Source organism: Kogia breviceps, chromosome 5 (assembly GCF_026419965.1).
Source record: "Kogia breviceps isolate mKogBre1 chromosome 5, mKogBre1 haplotype 1, whole genome shotgun sequence".
NCBI lineage: Eukaryota > Metazoa > Chordata > Mammalia > Artiodactyla > Physeteridae > Kogia > Kogia breviceps.
The window spans coordinates 90,901,238-90,916,766 of NC_081314.1; the positions used below are offsets into that span (position 1 = coordinate 90,901,238).

General features: G+C 35.2%; 1 protein-coding gene across 1 annotated transcript in view; it reads left to right on the top strand.

Moving 5' to 3' along the window:
• The window catches only part of CFAP44 (cilia and flagella associated protein 44), a 111,654-nt gene that overhangs the window by 63,292 nt on the left and 32,833 nt on the right, over positions 1 to 15,529 (top strand). Inside the window, exons 21-23 of the mRNA XM_059063672.2 lie at positions 867 to 997; positions 4,154 to 4,350; positions 7,221 to 7,395. Coding sequence (XP_058919655.1) covers positions 867 to 997; positions 4,154 to 4,350; positions 7,221 to 7,395 — 503 coding nt within the window. The remainder of the gene's footprint in view (positions 1 to 866; positions 998 to 4,153; positions 4,351 to 7,220; positions 7,396 to 15,529) is intronic.

Here is a 15,529-nt window from a genome sequence, read left to right on the forward strand (position 1 = left end):
GTTACCCAGTTATAATTCCAGAAGCACTTAGCCAATTTCATATTAAAAGAACTGGTGAAATCATAATGATTAACTCATTATATTGGTTAAAAGACCAATTTATAATGGTTAAAAGATGTTATTTTACTAAGAAAAGTGTTGACACTTGCAGGATATGGGTACATAATTCAAAATAAAGAACAACTGAGGTAAGTTCTGTGGCTAAGCATTTTACATACACCATTAGTTAAAGCACTAACACACCTGGAAAGAATAATTACTTTCAATTCAGTGTGAATGAAGGCCTTGATATTTTTCCAGGAGTGAAGGAAAGAAACACAAGGTCCCTAAGTATCCTTATGGGGAAAATGGCCCCTTTGGTGAAGGATATTCAACCAGAACTTGGTTATATCAGGAAGACACCAAAGACATTACTGTCTTTCCTAGGTGGGGGTCACATGGGAGGGAAGGTTCAGCTAATGATCAAGTGCCATGAACTTTTACCCCATGCCCAGCTGGTTATGTAATAGTAGTTATTCTGGGGTGGAGAGAGTTCCTCTTTTTCTTTTTTTAAAAACTGTTTAAACTCTCCAAATATTCTGTTAGCATTCATTGTTTTTATTGTGGGAAAAATCTTTTAATATGTAACTGTATTTTCATCATTGTTAATTATTTCTGGGAACTTTTCTCCGTATTTTGTGACAGTAAAATCAAAAGTATGTTGTTTTCTTTCTAGAATGAGAGAGTTTATGATACTTAGGAGACAGTTATGATGTGGCATAAAATTGAGGACAAACCTTAAAAATCTGTATTTATGTATGAAATAGGATTGATAAAGTCCATTGATAAAGGTACACCTTTTGATGAACAAATCTACTTATCTGCAGGATTTTGATCTAGATTCCAAAATTCGTGCTGAGATTGACAGGAAAACAGCTAATAAAATTCAACGAGTGGAAAAGGAATTAGCTTGGGAAAAAGAGAAACACCAACTTGGCCTAATGAAGCTACAGAATAGGTAAGATCCATATTTCCTGCAAGTTAAGATGTTTGAGAGCATATATTTGAAGAAAGTAGTTTCCAGTGACTTTATTGAAGTGAGAGGTCTACAGAAGTGCCTACTAACTCCTAAAATCTCAAGGAGTCCTCTTGTCACTGCTACTGATTTCCTGAGCTCACTCCTCCCTAGTTTAAGTCTGTGAAATTTTTTGCAAACCAAATTATGTCATACATATTTACTTTCGGTTTTTAACAAACTGTTTATTTTATAACTAATTAACACATGAGCATGTATATATTAGAAAATCAAAATTAAAATAGAGCCAAGGGGGCTTCCCTGGTGGCACAGTGGTTAAGAATCCACCTTCCAATGCAGGGGACACGGGTTCGAGCCCTGGTCCGGGAAAATCACACATGCCACGGAGCAACTAAGCCTGTGTGCCGCAACTACTGAGCCTACGTGCCACAACTACTGAGCCTGCACTCTGGAGCTCACGAGCCACAACTGAGCCTGCATGCCTAGAGCTGGTGCTCCACAACAAGAGAAGCCACCGCAATGAGAAGACTGTGCACCGCAACGAAGAGTAGCCCCCACTTGCCACAACTAGAGAAAGCCTAAGCACAGCAATGAAGACCCAACGCAGCCAAAAAAAGAAATAAAAATTCAAAAAAATTTAAAAAATACAAGAACTTTTATAACACTCCAGAAATTTCCCTCATGGCCTCCTCCCAATAAATATTTACTCTCCAAAGATGAATGTTTATCACCATAGATTAGTTGTGTCTGTGAACTTCATATACATGGAAAGCTGCAGTATGAACGCTTTTGTATCTGGCTTCTTTATTCAGTATCATGCCTAAGATTACCCATGTTAATGCAGGTAGCAGTACTTCATTCGTTTTCATTGCTTTGTAATATTCTATTAAATGGTTATACCACAATTTATTAATCCATTTAACTACTGATATTTGAGTTGTTCCTATTTTTTGGCTTCAATGAATAATGCTGACATTCTTGTGCATGTCTGTTGGTGGACATAAGCACTTATTTCTGTTTGCTATATAACCAGGAGTGGAACTGCTAGACCGTAGGTTCTAAGCATGTTTAGCTTTATTAGACACTGACAAACAGTTCTCCAAAATGGCTCAATTTATTTATACTCTGATCATCAATGTATGAGAATTCCAATTGATTCCCATTGTATTCATTTTCTAGGGCTTCCATAACAAAGTACCACAGACAGGCTGGCTTACAATAACAGACATTTATTATCTGATAATTCTGGGGACCGGAAGTCCAAAATCGAAGTGTTGACTAAATTGGTTTCTTTTGAGAGCTGGGAGGGAGAATCTGTTCCATGCCTTTTTCTGAGCTTCTGGTGGCTTGGCCAGCAACCTTTGGTGTTTCTTAGCTTGTAGATGCATCACTCTAAATCCTCTGTCTTCACCTGGTGTTCTCTCTGTGTCTCTCCGTATAATATTGCCTCTGTGCTTGGCCAGCTTTTCTCCTTTTATGAGGACATCAGTCATGTTGGATTAGGATCCACCCTAATGATTTCATTTTAACTTGACTACCTCTGTTAAGACCTTATTTCCAGATAAGGTCATATTCTGAGGTACCTGGGGGGTTAGGACTTCATATTCTTTTTGGGGGACACAATTCAACCCATAACACACATGCTTGCCATCCCTGGGCATTGTCAGCTCTTTAAATTTCAGCTATTCTGTAGTAGTGTCTCAGTGTGACTTAAATAGGCATTTTCCAGATGAGTGACGATTTTCAGTCCCTTTTCCTATACTTACTGGTTATTTTTATATTCTCTTTTGTTAGGGGTTTACTCAAGTCTTTTGTTCATTTAAAAATTGAGTTGTGGGAGTTATATATTCTGGATGAGTCTCGTCATACACATGACACATGTATATATGACATATCTATGTGTGTGTATGCATGCATGTAAAATATCTTGCTCTACTCTGGCTTGTCTTTTCATCCTCATTATAGTATCTTTTTGAACAGAAGTTTTTAATTTTAATAAAGTTTAGCTTATTAGTGTTTTCCTTTGCAATTTATCAATATTTTCACTAACTTTTTATGGTTAGTGCTTTTATGTTGTAGTTAAGGAATCTTTGCCTATTCCCAATTCATGAAATAATTCTCCGTTTTCTTCTAGAAGCTCTACTGTTTTGCCATTATCTATCTTGGGTAATTTTTGTGGGTGGTGTAAGATAGAGATCAAGTGTCTTTTGTTTCTATATGGATATCCAGTTGGCCCACTGTTATTCGCTGAAAAGACCATCCTTTCCTTACTAGATTGTAGTGATGCTTTTGTCAAAAATCAGGTAACCACATATATGTGGGTCTGTTTCTAAACTCTTCATTTTATTCCATTGTCCTGTCTATTTTTGTGCTAGTGTCACAAGACCTTAATTATTCTTGACACTTGATATTATGAACCCTCTGGATTGATCACCTTCAATATTGCTTAAATCCTTTGCACAGAATAAGTTTGTCAACTTTCACGACAAAACCTAGGATTTTGATTGGAATTATGTTGAATCTATAAATCAACTTAGACATAAAAAGATGAGGAAATAATTGTGAACCAGCAAAAAATAACAACAATTAAACTGATGAAGAACTTTTAAAAGCTAGATGTCTGTAAGCTATAAGAGAAAGTTGAACTGGAGAGTAGTAAAGATTCCTGAGCTTAATGTTTTTTAAAGAGACAAATAGGGTAATATGTACATACATGTATCACCACCTTTTATCTATTATATATGTAGTATATGAAATATTATATATGATAAATGAGATAATAGATAGGAAGATAAATTACATTTCCTCAGAGTTTGATATAATCCATTTACCTTTAAACTGCAGTCCATCTGAAAAATTTTGACTCTTCATACTATCAAAACAATGGTATTATACTGTTTATAATGAGATGTTTAGTATTTTCATTAAGAAGAAAATTCTACTTGCTTTTTAACCAAGTCCTATTCAACTTCCACTACATCCTTGTTGGGTTGGTATATGCATGGTTGAATTTTGGATCCAGCGTGATATAGTGGTATCATTTATCAGCATAGTACATTGTGATCTTATTTTATTATGTAATAATCATGCAGAATGATTAAAATGGTGATGATTGCAAATACTTTTTTTTTCCTTCAGATTTCGTGGTTCATTGGAAAGCGATACTATTGTGGTTCATGCCATACAAAGTGATCACAAGATATCCTCCTATAGGCTTGTGAAGCCCTCTAAATACTCCAAATCCAAACGGCCAAGTCAATCAGAGAGAAGAGCGAGCAAATTTGAGAGGTTTGAAAAAGAAGGAACTGGAAGAAAGGACAGTCGGAGAGATACAGGTAACCTAAATGACAAGAAGGCTTTTACATCCGTATTTATTAAAATTTCAAAGTTGAATTATCTTTTTGTGAGCAGAACCTTTGACTCCCAGTCGTGTGACTGAGAGTGGATGAGAGCACCTGGTGCTGCGGATTTCTTACTTCCCATGTCCAGCTGTTCTTAAATTTGGGATTTCCCCAGATGCTAGTTTTCCTAGGCAATGTTTGTTCCCAGATTCTGGGGCCCCATCCCAGAGGGTAGGGCTAGAGCACGGCATTTCACACTCTTTTCCAAGAGCGTATGCTTTAAACAGAGTGATGAGCTGAGAATACAGATGTGAAAATAGTGCCTCTAATCCCTGCGCCCTGCCTCTTGTGACTGCCTGCAGGGTGACGGCAGGTGAGTAGGAGGAAGACAGGAATTCTGGGAATGGCTTGCAGAGCCCAGTCAAGGATAAAGGTCACTGTAGCCTGGCCAGATCTAGACTAGTGCCCAGGATACAGTACTGACCTTAATACTGGTTCACTCTCTTCGTTGAGAAACCTTTAATGGCTTCTTTCTGCCTCTAGGATAAAATCTGAAACCATTATCCCCATATTTAATCCTTCTACAATATCCCTAATTATTTTCCAATAGCGAATTCTCATACTGCGTGATTGGCACGTTTAGCTTATTGTCCTGCCTGCTGCTTCCTAATTATGTCTGAAACTTCCACATCCAGGTTCCTGATGGAGTGACCAATTCACTCCTCTCCTCTCTGAATTCTCCCCAGTCCTTGGGGATCCAGATCAAATTATACTTTTATTTTTTTAATTGAAGTATAGTTGATTTACAATGTTGTGTTAGTTTCAGGTGTACAGCACAGTGATTGTTATATTCTTTTTAAAAAAAAATAAATTTATTTATTTATTTTGGCTGTATTGGGTCTTCATTTCTGTGCGAGGGCTTTCTCTAGTTGCAGCGAGCGGGGGCCACTCTTCATCGCGGTGCACGGGCCTCTCACTGTCGCGGCCTCTCGTTGCGGAGCACAGGCTCCGGACACGCAGGCTCAGCGGCCATGGCTCACGGGCCCAGTTGCTCCACGGCATGTGGGATCCTCCCAGAGCAGGGCTCGAACCCGTGTCCCCTGCATCGGCAGGCAGACTCTCAACCACTGCGCCACCAGGGAAGCCCAGTGACTGTTATATTCTTTATCAGATTCTTTTCCCTTGTTGGTTATTACAAAATATTGAGCATAGTTTCCTGTGCTACACAGTAGGACCTGTTGGTTATCTATTTTATGTATACAAGTTACACTTTTACTATAAAGCTTTTCTGTGGCCACTCAGGCCACATTAAACTATTATTTTTCCATGGTGCCATATATTTGAAATATGAAATGAAATGGTAGCTTTTAACTATATGACCATCCATATTATTTAACTTTTTTTGTGTATATCCAAAGTATATCTCTATGCAACTTGAACATAGAGTAATTCCCCCAGTAGATACTTATAACTGATAAAATCAATTATTTTAATTAATTATTATAGAAGTATAATTGACCTACAAAATTGTTCTACGTATGCAACATAGTGATTCCATATTTCTATACATTGTAGAATGATCACCATGATGAGTCTAGTTATCATCTGTTACCATACAAAATTATTACTACATTATTGACTGTGTTTCCTATGCTGTACATTTCATCCCCCAACTCATTTATTTTATAACTGGAAGTTTGTACCTCTTAATCTCCCTTACCTATTTCATCCCCCCGCCCCCTCCCCTCTGGCAACCAGCTGTTTGTTTTCTGTATCTATGAGTCTGTTTCTGTTTTGTTATGTTTGTTCATTTGTTTTGTTTTGTTAGATTCCACATATAAGAGAAATGCAGTATTTGTCTTTCTCTGTCTGACTTATTTCAGTCTAATACCCTCTAGGTCATCCATGTTGTCACAAATGGCAAGATTTTATTTTATTTTTTTATGGCTGAGTAATATTCCATTGTGTGTGTGTATAATATGCATATGTAGACCACATCTTCTTTATCTGTTCACCTATCGATGGACACTTAGGTTGCTTCCATATCTTGGCTATTGTAAATAATGCTGCAGAGAACTTAGGGGCACATTTATTTTTTGAATTAGTGGGGTTTTTTTCCTTTGGAAAAATATCCAGAAGTGGAATTCCTGGGTCATATGGTAGTTCTATTTTTAATTTTTGAGGAACCCCCATACTGTTTTCTATAGTGGCTGCACTAATTTACATTCCTACCAGCAGTGCACAAAGGTTTCCTTTTCTCTATCTCCTCACCAACACTTGTTATTTGTCATCTTTTTGATAACAGCAATTCTGACAGGTGTGAGCTGATATCTCATTGTGGTTTTGATTTGCATTTCCCTGATGACTAGTGACGTTGAGCATTTTTTCATGTGTCTGTGATAAAGCCCATAATTTTAAAATTCTAGATTTGTGTGTTTCTGACCAGATTTTTGATTGGTCACAGACCACTGCAGTTGGTATATGTCACCTCAAATTATACATGTCAAATAGGACTCATTTGCTTTTGCCTTCCCCCATCATCATGTTACAGACACTCTTTCCCTGCTTCCCAATATCTGTCAGTGGTCTGTTATTCATTATCTTGTTCTCTAATTGTTATCTCCCCAACTTTTTAATAAGGTTTGGAGGAGCAAAACTTGTGATTTAGATCTCTTTATTTTGGTATTCTAAAATACTTATGGGATTTAATTCATGCTAGTTGCTTACTATATACTGCAGATTATAATATATATTACAGATTCATTATATTGGAGTTTTAAAATGTGGCAGGTTAAAAACAATATTTGAAAGTTTTATTTTGATGTTTCAAAAAAATTGAAAATAAATGTTGACTCTCTGTACAGGTGGGAGTATCAGTGTGCCAAAGGAATCAATCATAGAAAAAGGGAAGAAATTTCGGCCTAAAACCCTAAGTGAAATTATGGTGGAAAATCAAATTGAGAAAACAAGGAAACTTATATTAAAGGCTGACAGGGCCCAACTGAAAATTCAGCAGCGAAAAAAAGAATGGGAGGAAATGTAAGTTTGTTTTACCTGAAATCTTTTGTTTTAATGAGTCTCAAAATATCTTTTAAAAACATTACATTTATTGACATTGGTATTTAAATAAAAAACTAAAAGAAATAGAAACCGATAGAGATATTAAAATCAGGTTAGGTGGATCTTTCAGGGTGGTGATACTGTGGTGGACCTTCAGTGACATCTTGAGTTTCAGGTCTAGGAATTTCATTTTACTAATATATTCAGTGATTTTTAAGAATTAAGAAATTTTTTTCTATCCCCAAATTAAGAAGATATTACTCCTGTACGTTCTTCTAACATCTTATAGTTTGGGTCTTCATCTTTAGGTCTGTAAAGGTACTTTCATTTAACAAGCACATCTTTTCATTTATTTGTTTTCCACCTTTATATCTTTGGTTAAATATCTCTTCATGTCTTTTGCTCATGTTCAGATAAAACAGTGTTTATCTTGTACTGTTGACTTTTGAGAGTTCTTTGTATATTCTAGACATGAGTACTGTGTTGGATATTTTATTTGCAAATATTTTCTCCTAGTCTGTGGCTTGTCTTTTTATTCCCTTAACAGGATCTTTTTCAGAGCAAAAGTTTTTAATTATGTTGAAGAAAATTTATTGATTTTTTTTCCCTATGAATCTTGTTTTGGGTATCAGGTCTAAGAACTCTGCCTAGCCATAGGTCCCAAAGATTTTCTCCTATTTTTCTTCTGAAGGTTTTATAGTTTTACATTTTACATTTAAGTCTGTGATCCATTTTGGTGTTCACTTTTGTGTAAGATGTGTAAAATGTGGGATTTAGATGTAATTTCATCTTTTTTTTTTTTTTTTTTTGCCTGTGGATGACTAATTGCTCTAACACCACTTGTCGAAAAGGCTCTCTTTCCTCCATTGAATTGCTTGTGCACCTTTGTCCAAAATTATTTAGGCATATTTGTGTGGGTCTATTTCTGGGTTTGCTTTCTGTTCCATTAATCTATACGTCTATCCCTTTGCCAATACCGTAGTGTCTTGATTACTGTAGCTATGTAATAAGTCTTGAAATTGGGTAAACTGATTCCTTTCATCTTATTCTTCTTTTTCAAAATTATTTTAGCCATTCTAGTTATTTTGCCGTTCCATATAAATCATATATTTATCTCAAAAAAATCTTGCTGAACTTCTTTAGGAATTATATTAATCCTGTATATCAGTTTGGGGAGAATTGACGTATTTATTGTGTTGTCTTCTAATCCATGGATACGGTATGACTCTACATTTACTTAGATCTCCTTTGATTTCATCAGTGTTTTGTTTTCAATATAAAAGTCCTATATATATCTTGTTAGATTTACACACAGATATTTCACTTTTGGGGTCAATTGTAAATGGTATTGTTTTTAATTTTGATACCTATGTGTTCATGGTATAGAAATAAAATTGTATTTTGTAGGTTTATCTGGTATTCTGTAACCTTGCTGAACTGTCAGATTAGTTCTGAGAATATTTTTGTAGGTTCCTTGGGATTTTCTGTGTAGACAATCATGTAATCTGTGAATAGAGACAGTTTTATTTCTTCTTATCCAATCTGTTTGCCTCTTCCTGGTGATGGAGGAAGTTGAGACTCCCCACCTGGCCTTTGCTGGCATGGGTGGAAGTAGCACCACATTTTTTTTTCTGTGGTATTGGCTGGAGTAGAGAGTTTAGTGTCTACAAGTTTTTTCTCTCACCATTCTGTTCTTTTCTTGATGCTTTAGCTAGAGAGAGCAGGATTTTGTTGGGCTTTTGTTGTCTAAACACATGGAGTTTCTGAGTTACTGTTTTCTTTCTTTTTTTAAATTGAAGCATAGTTGACTTTACAATGTTGTGTTGATTTCTGCTGTATAGCAAAGTGATTCAGTTATACATATATATACATTCTTTTTTATATTTTGAGACATGGTTTACCACAAGATATTGAATATAGTTCCCTATGCTTTAAAGTAGGACCTTGTTGTTTATCCATTCTATATATAATAGTTTGCATCTGCTAACCCCAAACTTCCTATCCATCCCTCCCCCATGCCCCCTTCCTTTTGACAACCACAAGTCTGTTCTCTATGTCTGTGAGTATGTTTCTGTTGCATAGATAGGTTCATTTGTGTCCTATTCTAGATTCTACTTTTAAGGGATACCTTACAGTATTTGTCTTTCTCTTTCTGACTTAACTTCACTTAGTATGATAATCTCTAATTCCACCCATGTTGCTGCAAATGGCATTATTTCATTCTTTTTATGGCTGAGTAGTATTCCATTGTGTATGTGTACCACATCGTCTTTATCCATTAATCTGTCAATGGACATTTAGGTTGTTTCCATGTCTTGGCTACTGTGAATAGTGCTGCTATGAACATAGAGGTGCATGTATCTTTTTGAATTATATTTTGTCCAAATATATGTCCAGGAGTGGGATTGACAGATCATATGACATGAGTTACTGTTTTCTTTAGCTCCAAGTCTGAGATATACAAGGCAAAAATAAAACCCAAAGAACTTGCCATCATATACTTCCTTGGGTCCCAAGGTTTTTTGTGGCCTACCTCCTTTTCACCTTTCAGAATCTTCTTATATTTGTTTTACATATAATGTCCAGGGTTTTTATTTTCTGCTTGCTGGAAAAAATAGAAAAATGTGGGTCTATTCCATCTTCCTGGAAGTGGAACTCCTCTCAATTGATTTTTCTCATATTTATCTTTAATCTAATGATGTTGCTAAGTTTACTTGGTATAGTAGCTTTTTCTCAGATTCTTTACAGTAGTTTATAGTAGTACAGTCATCTGGTCTCATGGGAGATGAGCCTTATCTTTCAGCCTGGCCTGAGATCTTCATTGTCTCTTAGACCTTTGTGATTATCCAAGGCATCTTCTTTGTTCTTAATGGCCCCCAATGGCTGAGAGTGTGCCAAGATCCATTTCAATATGTGTATTTTTCATTCACCAACATGTGGGAATCATTCAGCTAGTTTCTGAACTTCTTTCAGAGGTAATTATACTGTGAATAGCTGTAGATTTGGTGTGTCTGTAGGAGATGGTGAGTTCAGGAGCCTCCTATGTCACCACCTTGGACCAGAATTCCAAACCTGGTGTTGCCTTAGGAGAAGCTACTGAATTCTGCTTCTTCTATGAGCTTTACTTTAGACAGTAGTTACTCAATCATTTGTGAGCTGCTCCACCAAGCTCAGGCATCAGTGGAAATTTAACCTGTGGAGATTTCAAAATCTTACTAGCTCTTTTTACTGTCTGGCTCACTCTGTCTTGCTCGCTCTGCTTCCATCTCCCTTTCTGTCTGTCACACACACATACCCTTGTTTGCATCAGTATCCCTGATGAACATAGATGCAAAAATCCTCAACAAATTTAGTAAAATGAATTCAACAACATATTAAAAGGATAATATGCCATGATCAAGTGGGAGTTATTCTAGGGATGCAAGGATGATTGAACATCCACAAATCAGTGTGACATATCACATTAACAAAAGATAAAAATCATATCATTTCAATAGCTGCAGAAAAAGCATTGACCAAGTTCAACGTCCATTCATAATAAAAACTCACAGCAAACTGGATATAGCGGGAACATAACTCAACATAATAAAGGCCATGTATGACAAACCCACAGCTAACATTATACTCAATGGTGAAGAGCTGAAAGCTTTCCCTCTAAGGTCAGGAACAAGACAAGGATACTCACTATTGTTACTTCTATTCAACATAAGAATGAAAGTTCTAGCCAGAGTAGTTAGTCAAGAAAAGAAATAAAAGGCATCCAAAGGAAGAAGTAAAGCCATCTCTGTTTGCAGATGTCATATTATATAAAGAATATCTTAAAGACTCCACCAAAATACCATTAGAACTAATAAACAAATTCAATAAAGTTGCAGTATACAAAAATCAATACACAAAAATCAGTTGCATTCCTATACACAAATTATGAACTATCAGAAAGAGAAATTAAGAAAGAAATCAAATTTACAACTGCATCAAAAAGAATAAAATACTAAAGAATCAATTTAACCAAGGAGGTAAAATATCTGTACACCAAAGAGTAGAAGAACAGTGAGACAGAAATTAAAGAAGACACAAATAAATGGAAAGATATTCTGTGCTTATGGATTAGAAGACATAGTATTGTTAAAATATCCATAGTATCTAAAGCAATCTACAGATTCAGTGCAACCCCTATCAAAATGCCAATAGCATTTTCCACAGAAATGGAAAAAAATCCTAAATATCGTACAGAACAACCAAAGACCCCAAATAACCAAAGCAATCTTGAGAAAGAAGATCAAAGCTAGAGGTATCACACTTCCTGATTTCAAAACTTTATTACAAAGCTGTAGCAATCAGAACAGTATGGTGTTGGCATAAGAAGAGATATATAGGCTAATAAAAAAGATTAGAGAGCTCAGAAATAAACCCATGCATATATGGTCAATTTATGACAAAGGAGCCAAGAATATGCAATGAGGAAAGGAGAGTCTCTTCAATAAATAGGCCTGGGAAAACTGGACCACTATCTCACACCATACAAAAAAATTAACTTAAAATGGATTAAAGACTTGAATGTAACACCTGAAACCATAAAACTCTAGAAAAAAAAAATAGGTGGTAAGCTCCATGACATCAGTCTTGCAATGATTTTTTTTTGTATTTAACATCAAAAACAAAGGCAATAAAAACAAAAAATAAATAACTGTACTACATTAAACTAAAAAGCTTCTGTACATCAAAAGAAACCAACAAAATGAAACGGCAACTCATGGAATGGGAGAAAATATTTGCAATCATATATCTGATAAGGAGTTAATATTCAAAATGTATAAAGAACTCATACAACTCAATAGCAAATAAAATAAAATAAAAATGGACAGAGGAACTGAATAGACATTTTTCCAAAGAAGGCATACAGATGGCCAACAGGTATGTGAAAGTGTTCAGCATCACTAATCATCAGGGAAATGCGAATCAAACCCACAATGAAATACCATTTCACACCTGTTAGAATGTCTGTCATCAAAAGGACAGGAGATAACAAGTGTTGGTGAGGATGTGGAGAAAAGAGAATCCTTGTGCTCTGTTGGTGGGAACATAAGTTGGTGTAGCCACTATGGAAAACAGTGTGGGGATTCCTCAAAAAATTAAAAATAGAACTACCATATAATCTAGCAGTTCCACTACTGGTTATATATACAAGGGAGATAAAATCATTATCTCATAGATATCTGTACCCCTATATTCATTGTATTTGTAATAAGCAAGACAGGAAAACAATCTAAATCTCCACTGCTGGATGAATGGATTAAAAAAAGTTGTGGCACATATATACTGTAACAGAATATTATTCAGCTATAAAAAAAGAAAGCAGCCCTGCCATTTGTGACAACACAAATGGACCGTGAGGGCATTATACTAAGTGAAACAAGTTTGACAGAGAAAGATAAATACTATATGATCTCACTTGTATGTGGAATCTAAAAAATCTGATCTTATTGAAACAGAACAGACTGGTGGTTGCTAGAGGCAAGGGGTGTTGGGGGGGATGGGAGAAATGGGTAAAAGTGGTCAAAAATACAAACTTGCAGTTATAAGATAAATAAGTTCTGGGAATGTAACATACTGCATGGTGACTATTAACAATACTGTTTTGTGTATTTGAGCTGAGAGAGTCAATCTTAAGAATTCTCAGCATAAGGAAAAAATTATAACAGTGTGTGGTGTTAGATGTTAACTAAATTTATTGTGGTAAATGTTTTGCAATATATACACATATCAAATCATTATGTTGTATACCTTAAACTAATACAATATTGTATGTCAGTTATATCTCAATGAAACAAAAATAAAATAGACTTGATATTTTCAAAAAATATTTTGCTGGATTTGATTTGCTAGTAATTTGTTAAGGACTTTTGTATCTTACTAATGAAGAATATTGTTCTCTAGTTTTATTTTTATGCAATGTCTTCTCTGGGTTGTTATCAGGATAACAGTGGTTTCATAAAAAGAATTGAAGTTTTTCTTTTCTATTTTCTGAAAGACTTTGTTTAGGCTTGGTATTATTTCTTCCTTAAATATTTGATAAGATTGATCAGTAAAGCCATCTGGACCTGGAGTAGTCTTTGAAGGAAGGTTATAAATTATAAACTCAAAATTTAAATTATTACAGTGCTATTCACATCTTCCATTTCTTCTTGGGTCAGTTTTGGTAATTTGTGTCTTTCAAGGAATTTGAGCATTGTATCTAGGTTATCAGATTTATTGGCATAATATAGTTCATACAATACTATTCCCTTATTATTTTAATTTCTGTAGTATCTGTTGTGTTGTCCTCTTTTATTTTTGACATAGTTAATTTGTATCTTCTCTCTTTTTTGATCATTTCAGCAAGAGGTTTATCAATTTTATTAATTTTTTTAAGCGACTAGCTTTTGGTTATAGATTTTTAAAAAAATATTGTTTGTCTGATTTCTATGTCATTGATTTCTGTTCTATATCATTTCCTTCATTCTAGTTTAATTGGGTTTAATTAACTCTTTTCTTTCTTGTTGAGGTTTAAGTTTAAGGTGTAAACTTTGATTTTATACTTTTCTTCTATTGTAAGTATTTAAAGTAAAAATTTCCCTCTAAGCCCTAAGCTGCATTCCACTAGTTTTGATATATTTTCATTATTATTCAGTCCAAAATATTTTCTAGTATCCCTTGTGATTTCTTCCTTGACTTGTGGTTTATTTTAAAATGTGCTGTTTAGTTTCCAAATATTTTGAGATTTTAAAAAATATCTTTCTGTTTGATTTCTAATTTAATTTTTTGTGGTCATAGAAAATAGTCTGTGTGATTTAAATTCTTTTAAATTTATTGGAAATGGTATAGGCCTGCATATAGTCTCTTAGTTAAAGTTCAATGTGTGCTTGAAAAAGAGTATGCATTCTTGTATTCTTGGGTGTACTGTTCCATACGTGTCAATGGGGACAAGGTGATTGATAATATTGTCTAAATCTTCTGTTTCTCCTACTTTGAAGGCATGACTCTTTTGGGGTTTCTTCTGAATGTCTTCTACATTTAACAAGGTCTCTTTAGCTGGTGGGATCATAAGTGAATCCCAGCCATGTGTAAACTATGAGAATTAGTTTTCTTACAGCTTCCCAGTATTTGACTTTCCCCAGATGTTCTTTGTTCACCTTCATGGTGTTTCACATTACAAGTGTACAAATTAATACTCAGCCAAAAACTCAAGAGAGCCCTGTATAGATTTCTTTATGTAGCTCTGATAGTCTTTTCCACAAAATTGTAACCATTCTGGCCTCTGTGAAATCTGATTTCTGGGATTCCAACCCTACTCCATAGTATGGTAATTTCCTCCATGCAGAAACTAGGAGACAGTAAGGATTACCTATTTTGTTTCACTTTTCTCAGGAATTACAGTCCTGTGCTGCTTATCATTCAATGTCTGAACATAATTGTTTTATATATTTTTGTTCAGTTCTAGTTATTTGTAGCATGAGGATAATTATGGGCTGTGTTTCTCTCACATGGCAAGAGCAGAAGTATTTTGTTTCTTCCTTTCCTTCCTTTCCTTTCCTTCCTCTCTATCCCTTTCCTTTCATTAAAAATATTAATCTTTTCTTTTAGTGCTATTATACACAAATGAACAATTGTCAGTTAATACATTAGATGGCATGTGTTTCCTCTGCTATACGTATGTTTGCTTTCCCTTAAAGGGCTGACTGAAGCTATATGCTCATGTTGACTGACAGGCTTCACTTTAAAGAATTAGGTAGGTTAGGGTCTCCCAATGAAGATCCCCCCCAGTGGGGTGCCAACCCATAACACAGCTACCTTAGTATTTCCCAAGCAGAGAGGTCAGTTTCTGTAGAGATTAGTTCTTCAGTTTTAGTTTACGTATAAGGTTGCTACTGCCTTGTATGTGTGTAGATAGGAAAGCTGGGAGGGCTCGACTGGTTCAGGTGTTCCTTTTCAATCCTCTAATTAAATTTACCAAATAATGTCTAGCATTCCATTCTCTGCTCCATACCTGCTCCATCTTTGCTTGGAGCCTCCTAGGGACTCTATCAAGAAGACCCAATCCATTTCTTTTTATAGCCTTCTCCTGGGTGTATCT